The 20,984-nt window shown below is 38.1% G+C and overlaps 2 protein-coding genes across 3 annotated transcripts in view; one reads left to right on the top strand and one right to left on the bottom strand.

The window, feature by feature from the left end:
- DSC1 (desmocollin 1) overlaps positions 1-20,984 on the top strand; it is a 357,596-nt gene that overhangs the window by 95,118 nt on the left and 241,494 nt on the right. The gene's annotated exons all lie outside the window — the stretch shown is intronic.
- Positions 1-20,984, bottom strand: part of DSG4 (desmoglein 4) — a 47,512-nt gene that overhangs the window by 19,023 nt on the left and 7,505 nt on the right. The window contains exons 2-8 of the mRNA XM_045458569.1: positions 13,815-13,850; positions 12,111-12,242; positions 10,289-10,444; positions 9,842-9,986; positions 7,493-7,659; positions 7,089-7,223; positions 5,886-6,071 (exon numbers count right to left, since the gene is read on the bottom strand). Of these exons, the coding sequence (XP_045314525.1) occupies positions 5,886-6,071; positions 7,089-7,223; positions 7,493-7,659; positions 9,842-9,986; positions 10,289-10,444; positions 12,111-12,242; positions 13,815-13,850 (957 nt within the window). The remainder of the gene's footprint in view (positions 1-5,885; positions 6,072-7,088; positions 7,224-7,492; positions 7,660-9,841; positions 9,987-10,288; positions 10,445-12,110; positions 12,243-13,814; positions 13,851-20,984) is intronic.

Raw genomic sequence — 20,984 nt, 5'->3', positions numbered from 1 at the left:
TCTTCACAGGGCACATTCAAATAAGCAAATAGCTTTCCCAGAGAAAAGTCACCTTTAAAATGGGTTGTTTGAATAAAAGGTGAATGGAATCTTTTGATCCCGAATGATTGATGTGGTGACATGAAAAGTCACCACCAACAATTCAGCATAAAGCTGACTGTGAATTGTGTACTAAAAAAATGGATTTTCAGTTGGAAGAGTTCCCTCTTATACAACAAGTGAAAAAGCAGTTGTGAAAAAGGGAGTCCTGGACAAAGACTGTTTAGAAGTGTTCCGGAAGATAATGTAGCATCCCTTATATCACATTTGCCAACAACAGTAGTTGACATAACAATGCCATCAATAAGACCCTGAGGTAAATCTCTACTTCTCAAGGAAATTCTATGATATCATAAATATTTTCTCAGTAAATTTTAGTTAATTTCTTCACAAGAGCTAATAAGATGGAAATAGTCACAGGAATTCAGTTAGGTCCTTATTTGGGACTGGCTCACTATGATTTACTTACATTTCAGCTCAAATCCTTCAGTTTTGGGATTTTGAGTCTTCTGTACATCTGTCCCCTCCCTGGTCCACACAATGCCTAGCACAGAGCTGACTATGAATGGTGTTCTCAAAAATAGATTTTCAACCAGAAGAGACCTGTCTTCTACAACTCAGTTTTTATTTTCTAGAATTCCACACTGTCTTTAAACAAATGAAAAATCTGAGATTCTTTTTTTCAGGTAGAGAAATCTCTTGGAGTTTTTGGTGCATACACACGTATGCGCTCTTTGTTAGAATAGTTCTCTCCCTTTTGAATAGAGGGTAGGGGAGAATATTAATATGTGTATAATGTTGTGTCAATTACAGATGTTCACAGAATATGGTGTGAGGAAATTGGTTGGGGGGCTAATCTTCCCTCCAGTAAGGAAGATAAAAAGCAGAGGAAAGACAGAAAGCTTCTCTAATATTCTTTGCAAATGGGATCTTTTATCAAGAGTTTTTCGATTGCGCAGAGGTCAGGGTTGTGCAAAAAGCAATAAAAACAACTACGAGTCTCTGCTTGGAGTTAGAAGAGAGAGGCTGGAACGAATCAAGTTTCTGTGGTTGAAGACCTGACTGAAGAATACTCATAAAGGATATGCTGATATGTGTTAAAAGGGTGGAGCTAGTCTTAGTCTACAGGGGGCTCAGGAAGGGCTCAGAATGAAGATGACCCATCCAGAAATAGATTTGGCTTCTGGCAGGTTTTTTTGCTATTTAAAAAAATTTTTTAATTTTTAAAATTTAAAATTTTTAAATGCTTATTTATTTTTGACACAGAGAGAGAGACAGAGCATGAGTTGGGGAGGGGCAGAGAGAGGGAGACACAGAATCCGAAGCAGGCTCCAGGCTCCGAGCTGTCAGCACAGAGTCCGATGCGGCTCGAACCCACCGACCATGAGGTCATGACCTGAGCCGAAGTTGGACGCTCAACCGACTGAGCCACCCAGGCGCCCCAAAGAAGTTAAGCTGTTAGAGTCTCCCATGCCATTTTGTATGTTTGGTTTGGGTTTTGGTTTAGGTCAACATGACCCTGCTATTTCTCAGAGGGGATGCTGGTTCATTTTAGAATTAAGTATGGAAAAAGGTAGATCAGCAGTATGTATACAAAACAGGCAGTTTTTCCATGGCAATTCCCCATGAGGGAATTGTTAAATATCTACCAGGGTGTGTATTCTCCTTTCTAGGAATTGACATTTTCTGGTGGAAATGTGTCTGGATGACATGAGCAGGGCACATCCAGTTGGGAAGGGGCACAGAGGTGAACAGAGGGAGATGTCTGAAGGTACTAGTTCTTGCTTCAAACTTGTTTGACTGGCCCCGGATTACACGGGGAGGCACGGAGGGGGCAGTTAAGTATGACTTTGGAATCAGAGAGCTCTGGTTGGATCTTGTCTTTGTCATTTGCCACCTGGCTGAACTTAAGGCAAGTTAGTTTTGCTCTTTTGATTTTGTTTCACTTTCTATAAAAAAAGAATCAAAATATGGGGCGCCTGGGTGGCGCAGTCGGTTAAGCGTCCGACTTCAGCCAGGTCACGATCTCGCGGTCCGGGAGTTCGAGCCCCACGTCAGGCTCTGGGCTGATGGCTCAGAGCCTGGAGCCTGTTTCCGATTCTGTGTCTCCCTCTCTCTCTCTGCCCCTCCCCCGTTCATGCTCTGTCTCTCTCTGTCCCAAAAATAAATAAACGTTGAAAAACAAACAAAAAAAAAAGAATCAAAATATTTTTCTCCCAGAGTTGTGATGGTTTTAAAACCTCTGTATACACAGTATGACTGACTAGCTGGTGTTTAGTGACTGCTTAATAAACATTAATTAAAATTATTATAAAAATAGAGAAGCAATATTTCTTTATTAGAATTCCAATTGTAATATTTTGCTTGTCTTCTCAGTGTTGAAGTGAATGTGTATACACACACACACATGTCATTTGTTAGTATTTCTGTATACATGTATTGATAAATAGTGAAAAGAAGTTATTGACAAGAGAGATTTTTTTTACCTTCTAAAAGATTTTCTCTTGTTAAACTACAAGTTCCCTGAGAACAAGGACCATGTCTTAGTCACCTTCATATCTCTAACACATAGCAGTTCTCAATCCTTAGACTAAGAAAAGGGTTATAGAAAGCTCAGTCAAAAGCCCATGACTAAGAGGCCAGTTTCCATGAGGTTAAATAGCAGCTTGAGTGAAAATGGAGAGGGTACAGGACATTAGTGACCTTGTTCCAAATGCCAAATTCTGGAACTTGACACATATGTTCTCTAAATACATAGTTGTGGCTAAGTCCTGAAATACATACTGAGGCTTTAAATATCATTTTAATTAGCCTTTCCATATTATTTTGATGTTTTTAAACATACTTTTCCTGCTTTCTTTTTTTAAAATTATTTTTTAATGTTAATTTATTTTTGAGAGAGAGAGACAGAGTGGGAGCAGTGGGGAGGGGCAGAGATAGAGGCAGACACAGAATCGGAAGCAGGCTCCAGGTTCTGAGCTGTTAGCACGGAGCCCGACGCTGGGCTCAAACTCACAAACTGTGAGATCATGACCTAAACTGAAGTCAGACGCTGAACCAACTGAGTCACCCAGGTGAAAGCCCTTCTGCTTTCTTTAATGGACTTGAGAAGTTATCATCCAGGAAAGAAAGATAGACACTGCATAACATCTAATACTGTCTTGACCAATTTTTCATGAACTTGAATTTCCCGTAGTTGTGTGTGTGTGTGTGTGTGTGTGTGTGTGTGTGTGTGTGTGTGATGAACTGAGTATATTTAAGAAACCCAAAACTCTTTAGCTCTCACAGAAGACACATTACGTAAGTAATAGTGCATTGCCCGCATTCTGAACATGTCTTCTTTTTCAGTTTTATAATTTTTTAGAAATTATGAATTATACAGTCAAGCTTGGTGACTCGCATTTGGGTGAGAGCCTCACCATCCTCAATTTTTTTGTGAGTTTCTACTATCTTCTGAACACTGGGCCGGATGCTAGGAATGGAAAGATATTTAGATCAAGTTGTTTATATGCAAAGCTCTTACTATGTCTTTTAGTAGTTTCAGAGACAGACCAAAAGCAAAGAACAGTGACATGCTATAAGATAAGAAGCTAAGTCAATGATTAAGATGGTAAGAAGATGGGTAAGAATTATCTGACATGTCTAGATCTTTATTTTTTTTTTCAACGTTTTATTTATTTTTTTTGGGACAGAAAGAGACAGAGCATGAACGGGGGGAGGGGCAGAGAGAGAAGGAGACACAGAATCGGAAACAGGCTCCAGGCTCTGAGCCATCAGCCCAGAGCCTGACGCGGGGCTCGAACTCATGGACCGCGAGATCGTGACCTGGCTGAAGTCGGACGCTTAACCGACTGTGCCACCCAGGCGCCCCTAGATCTTGATTTTTAACTGAGATGCAAGGTTGAACAAATTCTGTCCCTGAAAACAAACTTGACTAAATATTCAGAATTTGATAAGATGGTAAGTAACCTTTTGTCTCTCTTTTCCTTATCTATGTTAATTTGGCAATGGCTGTTTTTCTTGTTCCCTCATTTCCATTTTTACTGCTATTGTCTTAAATCAGGTTCTTATAACCTTAGGACTCAATTAATATAATAATTATTTTCTTAATTTTATTCTTTCCAGAGTTGAGCTCATAGTGTGACTGCTATTGAAAAAAAATCCCAAAACTTTTCTTGGCCTATAAGTAGGGATTAGTAAAGTTTTTTTGGTTAAGAGCAGAGAGTAAATAGTTTAGGCTTTGGAGGTCATATACAGTTTTTGTCTTAAACATTCAACTCAGCCATTCGAGTGTGGAAACAGCCATAGAAAATAGTGAATGAGTGAATGAGTGTGGTTGTTTTTTAATAACATTTTATGTGCAAAAAGCGACTATAGCCCATGGGCTATAGTCTGCTGACCTGTGGCCTCAAGCAATGTTTCTCAAACAGGAAAGCTCTGGTATATTCTTCGAGTCCTTGTGTTCTCTTAAGAAATTTTGAAATTTTGTGGGTTCATTTGAATGACAGTCTTAGAAAGTATACATAGACATTTTCCATAATTTTGATTACAACCTCATAAATTAATACACTGCATGATTTCAGTGCTAGTGTTTTGTGGTAAAGTAGCAATACTTCAGTTGCTCTAGAAAATTGCAAACAGAACAGAAGGACTGTATAGAGAAATGATATGTTTGCATTAGAGGGAGGCTAAATGGCTTCCTGATATACGGCAAATGGCATAAGGAAAAGTAGTAACGGAATGAAATAATTACAGGTCACTATGTACCAAATTAAATGTGTGCATGTGTCTATCAGTATATACTTTCGTAACTATGAGTTCTGTTTATGTTGTTTGTACTGATTTTGCTGAAGGAAAAAATTAAGTTCCCCGATCACATCAATGTTAATTTAAATCTTATTGGTTTGTAGTTTTAGTTGTTTCTTATTTGTAGTTTTAGATTTTATTGCTGTCCATAAGACAGATTAGATTTATTGCTCCATAAATCATAAAGTAGTTTAAGAAAAATTAATCGGTAGGAAAAAGTCAAGCCCTACATTCCAGTATTCAAGGTTTTCAGCAGACCCAACTCTAATCATCATCTTCACTCTTGCATCTCATTATTTCCCTCCATGAATATCTGATACAGCCCCCCAAATTGCTCGTGGTGTCCTGAGCATGCTTTCCTTTTCCTCCCCTCAACTTGTTTGCTCATTTCAGCTCTCACATTAGCAATCTCAGTTGTAAGGTCTTGCTTACACCGTCTTCTCTGCATGAAACCTTTTCAGACAAACCCAACTCAGAAAGACCTCACCTCTTAGAAATTATTTCATGTTTCACCCTTTCAGCCATTAATTATGTTTAACATGATAACATCTGTACAAGCACTTCTTTGTTTTTAACTCATCTTATTATCTAATTCAGGAGTACATGCCTTGTTTTCTTAACTAGATATTGGGCACTGTGAGAACAAAACAGCCTCCTTAATTCTTACTTCTCTTGGTAACAAAGAGCGTGTTGCTGAGCTGGAAGGCTCAGACCGACATAATGAGCTAACTTAGGGCACTAGTCACATAAGTAGTGTTCAAGGTTATAGAGTGTTTTTTTGGTAGCAAGATTCTGTCTGGAAGAGGAAATTAAAACTTCTTTAGAAGAAAATACTGCAGGGGCGCCTGGGTGGTTCAGTTAGTTAACATCTGACTCTTGATCTCACGATTGGTGGGATCAGACCCCTTGTGGAGTTCATGCTGGCAGCATGAAGCCTGCTTGGGATTCTCTCTCTCCTGTGTCTCTCTGCTCCACCCCACCTCAAAATAACTAAATAAACTTTAAAAAAAGAAGAAAATACTGCAGGTCCCAAACTGTACCTTGACGACTTTCAAAATGCCCTCATTGGTTCGTGGGTCCGTTTGAATATCGAACCAATTCCCATCATTTCCGGAGAGAATTAAATATTTTGCCAGCCAATTATCGGTGCCTTCTTCATCAAGATCAATTGCTTGTAATCGTATCAGCTCTGAATTTAGACAATTCTCTTCAATACTTGCTGAGTACTGAAAAGACATGGATCAATTTTATAATCAATAAAGTTTCAAAGGAGGAAAGATATTTACTAATACATAATTATCACTTAAGATACTAACAACAAACTATGTCAATAATTTTTGCAACATTATTAAAGGCCACACATTTCAATTACAAATGTAAGAATAGGAATATAAGATAATAAAACTGATTTTCTTGTGCTGTGTGTGAAGTCAAAGTCAAACTGGCACTTTATTTTATTTTCCTTGCTTATTTTTAATTTTCCGGAAGTTAGTCCCTCCTTTTCCTGTGAGGGGTCAGATGACATTATCTTAGGCTTTGTGGGCCAGAGAGTTCAGCTACAACTAGGCACTTCTGCTGCTGTAAGATCAAAGCAGCCGCAGACAGCATATAAAGGGATGAGTCAAGTTGTGGTCCGATAAAACATTTTTTTTTTTTTAACCAAAATAGGTGGCGAGCCAGATTTGGCTTTGCTATTTTCAATGTTATGCTTCTTTGTGCCTAAAATGAAGATGAAAGTGGGAAATGTTTGGGACTCCTGTAGAATTAATCCTATAAAGATACATCAGTATTGTTACATGATTCCCAGCATCAGGTTAATAAAACCCACATTTCTTTAAGTAGAGAGTATGGAGGAGTTGGTCTGCTGCTTTCATAGATGCAGGTTGTACAGAATAGTGACTTAAAGGCAAGCATGCACTATTAAGGTGTATTACTATTTTGTAATGAAATATGATTGAGATACAGTATCATTTTCGTTTGGCATACAACATAGTAAATCCATGTCTATGTATAATGTGAAATGATCACCATAATAAGTCTAGTTACCATCTGTCACCATACAACGTGAGTCCAATATTATTGACTGTATGAGGTATATTATTATTATACTTAATAAGTTCCAAGGTTTACACAGCAAAGCTGAGTCCATCCACACACGTAACAGAACCAGGCTCACAAACTAGCAGGAAAGCAAATCAGTTACTGACACTTACGGGAAAAGGATTATAAAAATAACAACTTACGGAAGTTTTCTCCAAAGTGGGGAAGTTATCATTGACATCTAAAACCTTGATTCTACAGTCGCACTCAGAAGACAGTCCGTCTGCAGCTCCGTCTCGATCTGAGCCCCTTACCACAAGATTATACATACTGTGTTGCTTAAAATGAAAAAGAATTGTAAGCCTTAGACCACGTGTTGAATGAAACATGACACATTCTGAAATTGTTCCCCTAATTTCCTTTTATAATTTTATGTAGTATTTTAATATGATTTTTTTCTTCTTATAATTTTCATTCAAAAGTCACGGTTAGATTATTTTTCCTTCCCTCCTTTACACTGGAGGAAAGGCATACTTGGATCATTTCATCTTTGCCTTTTGAAAATTGAGTTCTTTATTTCTTATCATTCATTCATAGAAGGCTTTACCTCTCTGTCAAGGAAACTGGACATCGTGCGGACTTCTCCAGTGTACCTGTTCAGGATGAACATTGGTGCCCCTGCTGGCTCTTGAGAGATGATCTTATAGGCTATTTTAGAATTCAGATGATTGTCTTCGTCTGCATCTGTGGCACTTAACTTTACAACCAGTGTGTCTAGAAATGAAGATGGAGGTGAAGAATGTTTGGGACTCTGCTGGGATCAGTTCAGCAAATCATCAGGCATAGGAAGAAAGAGTGGTTGGCCTTCCCTGAATTTTCTGTTTTAGTTTTCCACAAGAATGTATTACCATAATTTCAAACTACACCACTAATTGTAAAAATAATGGAATGGCGGTTTGCTCTATAAAATCCTTTAGTATATAAAGTACTTACACTCCTTAAGTGACTAAATGGTAAATCAGGAGCAAACTAGAGTAATTGTTAATGTATGAAAAAGAAGTTCCATAGCCTTTATCATAAATCTGAAAAACTGATTTTGTCAATTTGTGTTTACAGTGGTCTTGTGACATTAATTTAAAATGCTTAAGTAAGAAAGATTATAGCTTGGGACACCTGGGTGTCTCAATCAGTTAAGCATTTGACTCTTGATTTCAGCTCAGGTCATGATATCACAGTTTGTGGGTTTGAGTCCCAGATTGGGCTCCGTGCTGACAATGTGGAGCCTTGGGATTTTTTCTCTCCCTTTCTCTCTGCCCCTCCCCCACTGACTTTGTCTCTCTCAAAATAAATAAATAAACTTAAAAAATAGAAAGATTATAGCTTAATTAAATTCAATGTTAAGATTATTAATTGATCACCTATATTCTTTATTTTCATTCATCCAGAAAATGGAGAATTATTATTGGTTGCCTTGGAGGATGATAGCACTTTACTGAATAGTCAAAAACATATAACTATTGAAAAGAAGATTTGTCCACAGGAATAGAAAAAATTGTTGATTATTCATAGGAACAAAGAGCCAGCATCCTAGACAATCCCCAAGGACATTAGCCCCTAGGACAGATTTTCCAGAGCTGGCTGGTCCCTGATGTTTTTCTGCTTCCCAACCAGTTTTCAAAGTGAAAAACTAGTACAGAGAACCAGGCACCCCTTGAATAAAAAAGCCAGGTTTCATGGAGTTCATAGTCTATGAAAATATGCCCTGACCCTGTGGTTCACTCTCCTCACTTGAGGGAGCATTAATAAAACTGCTAATCAGCCACCAAGTGGACGTGGACGTAGACGTGGACTTGGGTGTCGGTTTGGAGGCGGGCGTCACCTTTCCTCCCTTCACCAAGTTATGCTGAAGTATGTTAGTGATGAAACAATGATGGGCTTTGGAGACCCTCTGGGGCAAAACCTTCACTTTACTTCTGTATGTCCTCTTCTCCTATGCTATAAAGCATTTTGTGTTTCTTATTTTCCACATCATTCTTTTGGGGACTCTGAAGAAGTTCTCCAGGCACCCCCTCTTGACTCCTGCCTTTTTACCTCTTCTTTCTCTCCTCCAGTACTTCCTGCCTCTTTCCTCTTTTCCTCCAAACTTCTCCATCCTTCTTTCTTTGACTGTCCATTAGTACCTCTAGTTTGCTTTCTATATGTCTTTCTTTCTGAAATTCCTTTTTTATATTCCCTTTTTCAAATTTAATTTCGAGATACACGTGCAGACATAGATATGAAAGAAAAAGGAATATTAGAGGATTGGGGAAAGCAAGCGTCAGAAGGCAAGGGAGGGGAGAACAAAGGAAAGTACCAACATAGGAAAAACATAGAAAGGAAAGACATTCAGGAGAAGGGATAGAAAGAAGGAGAAGAGAGTATTGGAGCTGGAGATGGAATTAAACAGGATGGAAAAAGTGAAAAAAAAAAGAGAGAGAGAATGTAATGTGGCTTGCCGTGTAGACTGTGAAGAACCAGAGATTACCCTTTGTGACCGACCTGATGGCGACCGTCGGAGATGCACCCTCCGTCACTCTCTGATGCGCTTCAGCCCACAATTTGAGGGATAGGTCAGCATAGAGACCTTTTCCATGCATGGAAAGCATCCATGGTTTCTTTTTCAGTTAACTCATTTGGTTGAAGTTAATCATGAACCAGTAATAATCTTTAAGGAAGGCGCTAAGCTCCTGCTAAATGACATGTACAAGGATCCTCCACAAACAAACAAGAGGATATGTAGCATTTTAGATATGGTTTCTTTTCTAGGTCAGTTTTAAGTTAGAACTTGTGGGGCTTATTCAAAATACAAGTTTGACTTTTTCTGATCTTTAAATTACCTGTGTGTCAGTCTCCTACAGCTTTTGAGCAAGAGAAATCGACGTGATAATAATGCGGAGAAGTAGTGTCATCCACTTACTTGCATCACTGTTTTCTTCAATGCTGGCTGTGTACACATTTTGGGTAAAAACTGGAGGGTTATCATTTATGTCCATAACTTTGACTCTAAGCTCAAGAGGTCTTTCTAAGTCTTCACCCCGTGAATTCAGAGCCCGGCAATAGATCTGTGGAGAGTTGAGGGAAAAACTGTCTCTTTCTATCAAATGAAATTAAGTAACATGATCAAAACTATTTCAGGAAATATGCAAAGAAACAATTTGCTTAGTGAATTCAGACAGATTAAAGTTTATTAATTTAAACATTATCAAGACATTTGATGGCATATCTATATAACACTCTTGAACTATAAACTTATGTTTTCATACTCTTTTCATTGCTTTGGCCCCTTTGTTTGGCTTCAGCTTTACTGTGTTTTAAATAGGGAAGAAAAATAATATGCATAAGTTAAAACACTACTGTGACTTACCAAGAAAAGTGGGGTTATCTCTCTGTCCACCACTGAAGTGATGTTAATTTCCCCAGTCCGAGGATTAATGGTGAACACTCCGTAAGGTGGTCGATCAATTCCTACCCCAGAGATGCGGTATGTAATCTTCTGGTTCGCTTCACAGTCTGATCGGATCTATGAGGAAAATGGTTAGGATTGTGATCTTATTTAAAGCAGATAATGAACCGTGGCGTGTAATAGAATGAGAAGGGAATAGCTTTGTAGCCAGATGGGCTTTGGATTCAAACAAGGCACCATGATTTAGGCCTGTGTGACCTTGGAAAATTCACTTAACTTTGCCAAGCACCAGCTTATAATGGGATAATACCACTTACATCCTTACATCCTAAGTTTGTTGTGGGGATTGTATGAGGTAACATATATACACCACACCCCAATGCCTGGCATAAGGCACATACATGCTTGATGGGAGATTTGCTATTATTAATGGTACATTGTTCAATTCTCTGATTTTCTTTGCATATAAAGAGTTTGACAGAAGAAATCACCATCTTTAGTATTCATTGAAGGATCGTGTTATATTGATATGTACCCTGACTAGACTTTAGAGATTTAATCAAAATTATAGATAAGAAAACCACAAGAGAAATACAGTGTTTTGAGATACTGGGAATAATTTTATGAATTGAAACCTACCATATCACTCATCTGCCAAATAGAGTTTATGGCAAATATTCTGCCATGTAAGTTTTGTTTTAATAGTTTTATATCTATTGCTCATAAATTTGAACAAAGATAGTTTAAATTTTGGAATCTCACCTGTATACTAAAGATGAGAACATTCGGTAAAATACTAAGATTTGTTACCCAATACCCACAATTAAATAAAGACAACTGGAAACACAACTTGGAGTAGCTCCACTCTACTCCAGAGATCTTATTTATCTGGATGAAAATCCAGGAAATCCCCAAATGCAAATGAAAAGAAAAGAATACGCCATACAGTGAAGTAACAAAGCTATAACTGTGAGTTGAAAGGAAACAATAACAATTTAAATCTTTCCAAAAATTTCCAAAAATCGGAATACTCCTCTGACAGAGAATAATGTCTTCTTGAGTGGAGGTTGTATCTGTAATATCACTCACTGCTGATGCTTACTATAGATAGGTAAAACTTCATATAAACATGCAAACAATGTATAAATGTAAAGCTGTAAGGAGAGAATTCTGGTTGACTGCTCTGCTGTTTCACTAGTGGGGCAAGGCCAAGATGCCCCTTCCCAAGACCTAGTGAAACTGCTAACGTGGATCCCATCCTTCTTGGATCAATTTAGTACACGTTCTTCCCTTCATTCTTCTTCCTTTTTAATTACCATTATTTGGAATACTTTTTAAGACTCTCCTAATTCTGGATATAGGAATCTAGTGGGAACTTTTGATACTTCCTTTCTTTCCTTTCTTGGAGAGAATTAATCAATACTGTAAACCTTTGATCTGGGGGAGGGATAGTTGGAAGATTATTACTACATGCATAAATTTTCTATAACATGTACCTATGACAGATAAGCAGGACACAAATGAACAGATAAAGCCCAGTTGTGCTGGAGATCCAGGTTTCTCTTCTAGGATCACTCGAAGACTCTCTGCTCTGTATCAGTTCCCACAAGGTAATATTCAAAACAGTGCCTCAGCAACATGAGCAAATGACTACCTGTCACCCCTCTTCCTAAGTCACTGTGGAGTGGTGAAGGCTGCAAATCCCCGAAATGTCTGAGGGCTTTCCTGCCCTGCGAATCATGTGTTATCAGCACCGCATACTCCTGTTCATTTCCTCACTTACTCTGGCAATCGGATTCCTCTTGGAGTTGTCCTCTCCTTCTCGACAGGCAGCAGCAAACTTGATCCACTCCCGCTTTTGTCTTCTGACTGTCTGCCATTTTGTAGTGCCATTTTCAACGTCTAATTCTTTCACCTTATGCAAAAATAGTTCACATTTTATACAGTGTTAGGACGGTTTTACTTAGTAAGGACATTTATTCAACATTGTAAGGTGCACCCAGAAGAAGCAAAGGTATTGAATTTGAGGAACAAAGAAAGTGTTCACTAATTCAAAACCCTTGGTGGGTGTAGCCTGGTCACTTGCCTACCTACTTCTTTTGGAATCATCTCACTTGTAACTATATGATTCTAGTGAAACAAATTTCATTAGCTATGTGTCGTGCTCATAATGTGTTATATTGGATAATATGTTGTGTTTTTTTCTTTTTTTTTTTTTCAATCTTTCCTCACCCCTCTTTGGGCTCTGACCAGGCTTTCTGATCTCCAGAGTTTAAAAGATTGCTGGTGTTCCATTGAGTTCATCCTCTGCAAAAGGAAAATTGTGCTGGTGGGTATGGTCACCTAAAAGAGGGAAGGGATTTTTCTTTTCTTTTGGTAAGGACATCACTCTGGCTAAGCATCCAAATATATTATTGTAGGATTAGAAGAATATTTTAACTGAATTGATGGTACTTGCAATAATCCCATGGATAACTACGTGTCTTCTCAATGGTGTCCATATTTATCCCTGCTTGCTATATGTTTTTCTCTTTGTCATATTACTATCGTTGGAGGAAGTCTAAGAATTTTAAAGTATTGAAGAGTTTAGAAATGTTACTACATGCATAAACATATTTGTATACATGCATAAATGTATGCATATATACATATATATAAATAAATTTTTAAGTGACTCCTAATATACTTATTGAGGCCTAAATGATCATAATGTTTGTTGAAGCTAATGCTTCATTTAATTACCACTTTGGGGAAGGAAACGTTCCCTGTGAATGGAGCTTATCCTTTCAAGAACCAAAGCACGTACACTTTCCCCCCATTTTGATACAACTTCCTGAAAAGTACCAGAGATCTCTTCATCAACAGAGATTAGAAAAGTAATTTTATTTTCTTCAATGATTTGAGATTGATCATGATGAAAGTTTAACTACTGTAAGAAAATAAAGCCCTCCCAGAGATCGAGGACTTTATTTCCTGAGTCCCGCTCTTAATGGCACCGGATGCTCTGTTGTTCTATTGAGTTGTGATGGCATATATAATATATATATATATATATATATATATATATATATATATATATGTATATATATATATATATACACATATATATATAATTTTTATATCTTTCCCTCGCTGAAAGGAGGAAATTGACCATTGGTTGTCTTTCTTAATGGTGTAACTGTCTAAAAATCTTCTCATTCTAATGTATTACTGTGCTTCTTTAAGTTGAGAAATGTATGAATAAACTACTAATACAGTTTGGAAAATAGGAGTTACTATGACATTGAGTTGTTACAAACTATGCCTGAAAACATGGATATTTAGAAGTATGGGTTTGCCATTGCTATTTTAGTTTGGCAGAGGTTCTTTCTCTTACCTTTTACTAAGTGATTATGATTTCAGTATTCTGATTTTTGATATACGATGCATTACAAAATTCCACTTTTCTTTCAATTTAAATTGAGAAAACAGTTTTAATATACATTACCTCAACAATAAATTCGCTGTTTACTTCTAGCACCACCTGTTATAGAAGGTACAACATTAGCAAAAAGTGCATAATTTAAAGGAAACTGTCATAAAACCATTGACAATCTTCTTTTGTTAATTCATTTCTTAAATCCACATTTTGTTAATAATATAGAATAAGCATGGGTAATACAAAATGAATAATACAGGCTCTTTGCCCTCCAAAGGCTTTTACACTTTTAGGGAAGAAAAAACACATAATTACAGCAAGACAGGTTAGGATATATGCTTTAATGGAGGCACCGATGGGCTTGATGGATGGGTATAGCAGACAGCTCAAGTGATCAAAGTGAATTTTGGTAAGGACTTGTAGGAGACTAGGGACTGAAAGGGCTCTCAAGGATGAAGCTGCTTTGATAAGAAGAATTGATAAAAAGGAAAATTTCAGCTGGAGTAAAACATGAACACAGGACACTTTTGGATGTTCCAGAAATGATAAATAATATTATTAGCTGGAAAGTAGTAGTAAAGAGACATGGGAAACAAGGTTTGGAATCTCAGTTTGGAGACATATCATGAAGTGCTTTATGTAGCAGATTAAGGAGTTTGAACTTCATTGGATAAGAGAGTAAGAGTGACAAAAGTAGTGTGTGTAATACACAGCATCGATACAAAGGGTGGAATGTAAAGGAAAAGCACTTGAAGTCAAGACATGTAGGAATTAGCAATTGCTGAGGTAAGGCATACTTAGAACACCAACATCAGTGTTGAAGTGGCACTGGAAAGGAGAGAAGATAGAAACATTCCCAAAGAACTGGTAGGGCTTATGGACCATGGGATGCCAGGAGGGGAAAGGTCAGATGGTGTAAGCTTGGCTTTCATGGACAATTGGCATGCTAGTCATAGAAACAGAAAATTCAGCAGGAGAATGTCACTGCAGTGAGAGGGTGTCTGATGTTCATTTTATTTTTGTAAATTTTTAATGTGATTCTAAAATTTGAGATAGAAAAGCTAAAGAAGTAGAATTTATCCAAACATGAGTGTTATTTGAAGTTAAAGGAAATGAGGCTACTACATGAAATGGTGTAAGGTAAGTGAAGTAGGCAAGGAACAGAATTTTATGGGAAGTGCTCATATCTGTGCAGGGTACAGAAGGAAGAAGTCTAAAAGCAGAGGGCTCCAAAAGCCCAAGGGAATAGAGCATCAGGGGACCAGGCTGTGGATGCAGAGCGGATTCTCTCAGTGTCAGAATGCTACAAAGTGGTGGTGATTGTGGTGGTTGCGGTGGGTTGATGAGGAAGCTGAGTTCAGAAAGGAGAGATTGGATAAGCAGGTGGAGAAGTAAGAAGAGAGGAAACAGAATCTCTGGAGTGGAATGATAAGAGGTTAGACAAAGAGGGAATATTTGATGGTTAATTTGCATAACAAGGTAAAGGAGAATGGGAACCAAGAAGGTCATGGGTCATTGCTAACTTTTGCTGGTGACATATGTCAAATCATGGGAGTCAGGGAATGAGTTATTGAGAAAGTGGAAATAGTAATTGTAGATTACACTTTCAGTTAGGAGATAAAAGAAATGTGGGAGGTAAGATGTAGTTTGAGGGGTTAATTAGATCAAGATATATTTTTTAAGTTTATTTATTTTGAGAGAGAGAGAGAGAGAGAGGAGGAGGAGCAGAGAGAGAAGGAGAGAGAGAATCCTAAACAGAATCCGTGCTGTCAGCTGTTAGCGCAGAGCCCAATGCAGGCTCCATCCCATGAACCAAGAGATCATGACCTGAGCTGAAATCAAGAGTTGGATGCTTAACTGACTGAACCACCTAAAGGCATATTTTTTTAATGTTGGGAATTCATGACCAAATATACGATCTAAAGGCAGAGGAGAAGGGGGCTGTGGAGAAAAAGTGTTAGGAGGAAAAAGGAGAAAGGGAGAGGAAAGAAATCAAGGAACAGTTACAGTTGTGATTAAAAGAGAATAGGAATGGCTGGATCAAAACTGTGAATAAAAGACTTGGTAATGAGGTAGATTGTTTCTTCCTTTGATACAAAAGATCAGAAGAATTCAATGAAGAGATAAATCATTTTGAGGTGTAATTAGAGGACAATTATGCACATATCTGTTCCACAATTTTGTGGGGTTGGAGTGAGAAGAATGGGGAAGGGTGAGGGAAAGTGACAGGAAGCCAACTCATGCCATAAATGTTAGGGAACACTTGAGCACAGAAGGTTAGAAACAGAGGCAAGCAACTATTAGTCCATAGTTGATGAAGAGTTTCAAGAACAATTGAGATGAGGAAGCAAGAATATGATGTGCAGGCCATCTGTTTTGAGCATTTTTTTTTTAGTAGAACTTGACAGCCTAGGAACGGGGAAGAGAAAGAATGTTAAGGCTGTCCTCTGGTTGGGGATTGTTACCAAGGCTGACTGGAGATTCAGGGTGATGATAAGGTACTATTGTGAACTCCGGTGAGTCAGGGAACAGAGTGAAATAGGGAGAGACTGGAGAGAGACTAGGACAGGTAGACAGGGTGCAGAGCACATCTGCAGGTATGTGTGTGTGTGTGGGTGGGGGGGGGATAAGAGGGAATGGGTGTGTGGTGGGGATGGTGGGGATTTGGAATGGCCCCTGAGCCCAGGAAGGGAAAAAATGCATATTAGAAATTTGGCAGTAGGACATCGTGTTTCTTCTTAATTCACTTTCTCCCTCACGTGTACTTTTACTAGATATCAGCAACATATCTAGACATAGAAAAGAAGTTCAGTATTTAATAGAAGATGGTTTTATTTGGGTGTGAAGGATGTTTTATTTCATACTAAATAATGTCCCTTGAGAGTCAGGTTTTTTGGTGTTAGAAAATTAGATGATTCTGGAAAGAGGGTAAGGACAAGTAAAAATCCCACTAAATCCCACTACTTGGAGATTGCCACTGCTAATATTTGGAGAATTCCTTTCAGGCTTTTTTTTTTTCTTCCAAAAACACATACTCACATAAGTTGTAATATTTTTTTTTTGACCAAAGGAGAATTATATTATAATAACACCATTTGGTAATTTGTTTTTTTCATTCAGTGATTATTGTGGTAGAGTTCCACATCAATGAATACATAAAGACATCATATATTTCGAAGGTTGCCTTATATATCACTTTAGTAGGTAGCTTCCATTCAGGTCATTGAGATATTTGGAAAACAGAGAACCGATAGTGCTGTACGTTAAACTCTGATACGTGATTGTCAAGCACTGTCCTCCAGCGGGAGGTTAACTGGAAGCACTGCCTCGGTGGATGCCGGAAGGTTGGTGAGCCAGGCACGTGAGCCCTCATCTCATGTTAAGAGATTCTTATTCCTCATCTTCAGCTTCCCACCTGTCTCTATTTTCTCCCTTCCCTCCACTTCTCTTCTCTCTCTCTTAAACATGGAATAGCTATTTAATTTTTCTAGAATTTCTCATGTATACCTTGTATAGATTTTGTTAGATTGATACCTAACAGTTTAATTTGGGGGGGTATTAATTTAAATGGTACTGTGTTTTAAATTTCAAATTCCACTTGTTCATTGCTGGCATATTAAAAAGCATTTGGCTTTTGTATATTAACCTCGTATCCTGCAACCTTGTTGTAATTGCTTATTAGTTCCAGGAATTGTCTTGTCAATTCTTTTCGATTTTCTACATAGACAATCATGTCATTGCACTTGCGTTTAAAGAAAAGTTGGAAAAGCTTTCTTGCTTGCATAGAAGCTTATTTATTGTTAACTGATTAAGTGCATCTCCACTGAAAACTATTATACAAACATGTTTATTGTGGAGTATAATGTATAGCTTTTAGATATGCTCCTTAGGAGTACCAAATCTATTCTCGTTAAGACTCTTAACTAGTTATCCCCAATTCTCTTAAGATTGGGTACTACAGTTTGAAGAAGTTACCAAATACAAACCTTATTTAAATCTGATATTATGTATATAAGGTAAAATAGCTTAGGGACCATATCACAGACTTTTTTGCAAGAGCCAAATAAAATATGACATGATAGCCAAGGCAATTTTTATAAAACATAATTTGGATTGGGGTGCCTGGGTGGTACAGTTGGTTAAGTGTCTGACTCTTGATTTCAGCTCAGGTTCGAGCCCCCCATCGGGCTCTGCACTGATGGTCTGTCTCTCCTTCTCTCTGTGCCCGCCCCCCTCTCTCAAAATTAAAAATTAAAAAGAAAAATTTAAAAATACCACAAATTGGATTGAGTCACTCCCTTGCTTCAAACTTGCAAGGCAACTTCCCATGGCCATTAGAATGGAATTTAGACTGCCTTCATAGCAAAGAGGCTCTATCTGATTTGGCCCTGCCCTTCTCCCAGCTCTGTCCTTTATCTCTGTCCCTGATGCTCTCTGTTCTAGGACTCAAGTGCTCCCTTGTCTCAGGTTACTGAATCACTGCTGGGAAGGCTCAAACTTCTGATTTTCTTTCTTTCTTTTTTTTTAATAAAAATTTTTAATGCTTATTTTTGAGAGAGAGAGAGCATGAGTGGGAGAGGGGCAGAGAGAGGGGGAGACACAGAATCTGAAGTAGGCTCCAGGCTCTGAGCTGTCAGCACAGAAGCCAACACGGGGCTTGAACCCACAAGCTGTGAAATCATGACCTGAGCCAAAGTCCGACGCTCAACTGACTGAGCCCCCCAGGCATCCCATCAACCTTCTGATTTTCAAAACACTGGCCCTGTCTCTTTCTTAGTGAGATATACCCGAGTCCCCCATCCCCAAGCTCAGTCAGCATCCATGGCCACCCTTTGTCAATGGTTGTCAAATCCATCATTGTTACATCTTCCTCTGTAAGAGTCTTCCCAGCACTTTTTCAGTGTCTGATGTTATTTTGAAAAGTTAACCATTTACTTCTCTGTTATCTGTACCTGTCCACTACTCTACATGTTCCAAGAAAGTTGGGATTTTGGGGATCATGTTCCTACCCTCTCCTATCAGAATGCCCAGTGACTAGGCGTGCAGTAAGTATTTGTTGTAGAAATGAATAGACCATCACTATAAAATTGATAAAGATATTAAGCCTTGTAAAAATCGAGGGCGGCATTACTAAAAAATGTAGAAGATGTAAAGGGAAAAATATATGCAGAGACACAGGTGTATGAAATAATCCACCCAGTTCTTTGAGAGAAATTATTTCATGGTGGCTTTTGATATCTTTTCTTTTGGTTCATGATATGCATGTGGTCACTCACTATCCCTGCTCTTGGTAAGCACTGAACTTGGAGCAGCCTCTGAATGGGTGGGCTACCTTCCACGTGCACGGAGACACACTTCTGGGACTTACAGGGCTTGTTCCTTATCTTATGGAGAATTTTCTCTCCCTAATTTTAAGTGATTTCTTAGACTTTCCCATGCCTTAAAAAGTAATTTTGTGAGATTTCTTTTCAACTTTTTACCTGATCTGTAAAACACTGATCTAATTATAAGTATGATGAATTTCCATGAGAAAATAACTATTTGATTAGCAGCACCTGAGAGAATGACTAAAATCATTTATCAGGCATTTGCACCATAGGACCTTTTTTTTTAATGTTTACTTATTTACTTTTGAGAGAAAGAGAGAGAGAGAGAGAGAGAGAGAGAGAGAGTGTGTGTGTGTGTGTGTGTGTGTGTGTGTGTGTGTGTGAGCGGGGGAGGGGCAAAGGGAGAGTGAGACAGAGAATCTGAAGCAGACTCTGTGCTGTTAGTGCAGCACAGAGCCCCACACGGGACTGGAACTCACAAACCATGAGATCATACCCTCAGCCGAAGTTGAACGCTTAACCGACTGAGCCACCAAGGCACCAGAGGACTTTTAGCGTCAATGTGACTAAATTGTGGTTTTGTACAAATGGACAGATGATAGATTAGAAAACTAGTTGGGGAGCAGTGACTTCAACTCTACTCCTTGCAAATACATTGGCCTGAGGATAAAACAGCTAGAGGGGACTGCCTCCTACAGACGGCCATATGCTGGATCTGTGGTATGATTAAGGTCTTATTACACTTGATTTTTGCTACAGGTCTATTTAAGAAAAATGAAATAATAAGCTTTGTTTGAAACCTAGAAGTTGGTTTTGTTTGTAATCTGTGTTTACTTCGCAAATCCTTGGGTGATTTAACAAAGGAAGACAGGGGCACCTGGGTGGCTCAGTCAGTTAAGCGTCCAACTTCGGCTCAGGTCATGATCTTGCAGTTTGTGGGTTCGAGCCCTGCGTCGGGCTCTGTGCTGACAGCTCAGAGCCTGAAGCCTGTTTCGGATTCTGTGTCTCCCTCTCTCTCTGCCCCTCCCCCACTCACACTCTGTCTCTTTCCTTCAAAAACAAATAAACATTAAAAAAAAAATGAACATTTTCAAAAAAAAAGGAGGACAAAATAATATTTGTAATTTATCACTGTCTGTTATTTAATGTTTTGTGTTCATAAAATTAGTTCTACCACATGTACAGACTAGATGAAAAATGTAAGATCGATCATTATGGAGCCTTTTGTGCTTCAAATTGTGCAGGTATGGGAAGTTACACGGAGATATACGTTGTAAGTGAAAGTCTTGTTCTGGTCTAAAAGGAGGACACAATAGATATTTTACTTTTGCTGAGTGATGATCTGGAATTTATTGCTAATCATGAATCTGCCAGAGGCTTTAGTGTTTAAAAATATTTTAAAATCTTTGAAGAAATAGAATATATGTGTAAAATTTAAGAGAACAAAATTTTACTTTCATCTTCTTCCTTTATATTTCCAAAATAAATCTTTGGATTTATTGCGTTCTTATAAGTGATCTTGCAATAGCAGACAATTTTGAACATTAACATTGCCATGGAGAGTAACGTTTTTACAGTATTTTGAATTTTTGAGAATGTTTAATAATGTTTCATCTATCGTTAAAAATGATTTATAATGACCTATACACTGGCAACCCTATTGGGTCCGCTTTTAATATTGTTGAAAATAAATAATTGAAGATCATATGACTTGTAAGAGGACACTATGAGTTTTGGAGTCAATTCTTTCTCAGTTCTGATATGGATATTTTGAATTATCGCTTGGCTCAGTGCCCCGGATACTTTTGCAATCCATTGCAGTGCAACCTAGCAATATTTGCCATGTGTGAGAGGTGTGACTTTTTTTAAAGGGAGATTTGGGAGAGGTCAACTTGATACTTCAGGTTCAGGT

This window comes from Leopardus geoffroyi, chromosome D3, assembly GCF_018350155.1.
Source record: "Leopardus geoffroyi isolate Oge1 chromosome D3, O.geoffroyi_Oge1_pat1.0, whole genome shotgun sequence".
NCBI classification, from domain to species: Eukaryota; Metazoa; Chordata; class Mammalia; order Carnivora; family Felidae; genus Leopardus; species Leopardus geoffroyi.
This window is presented reverse-complemented; position numbering and strand designations above follow the sequence as displayed.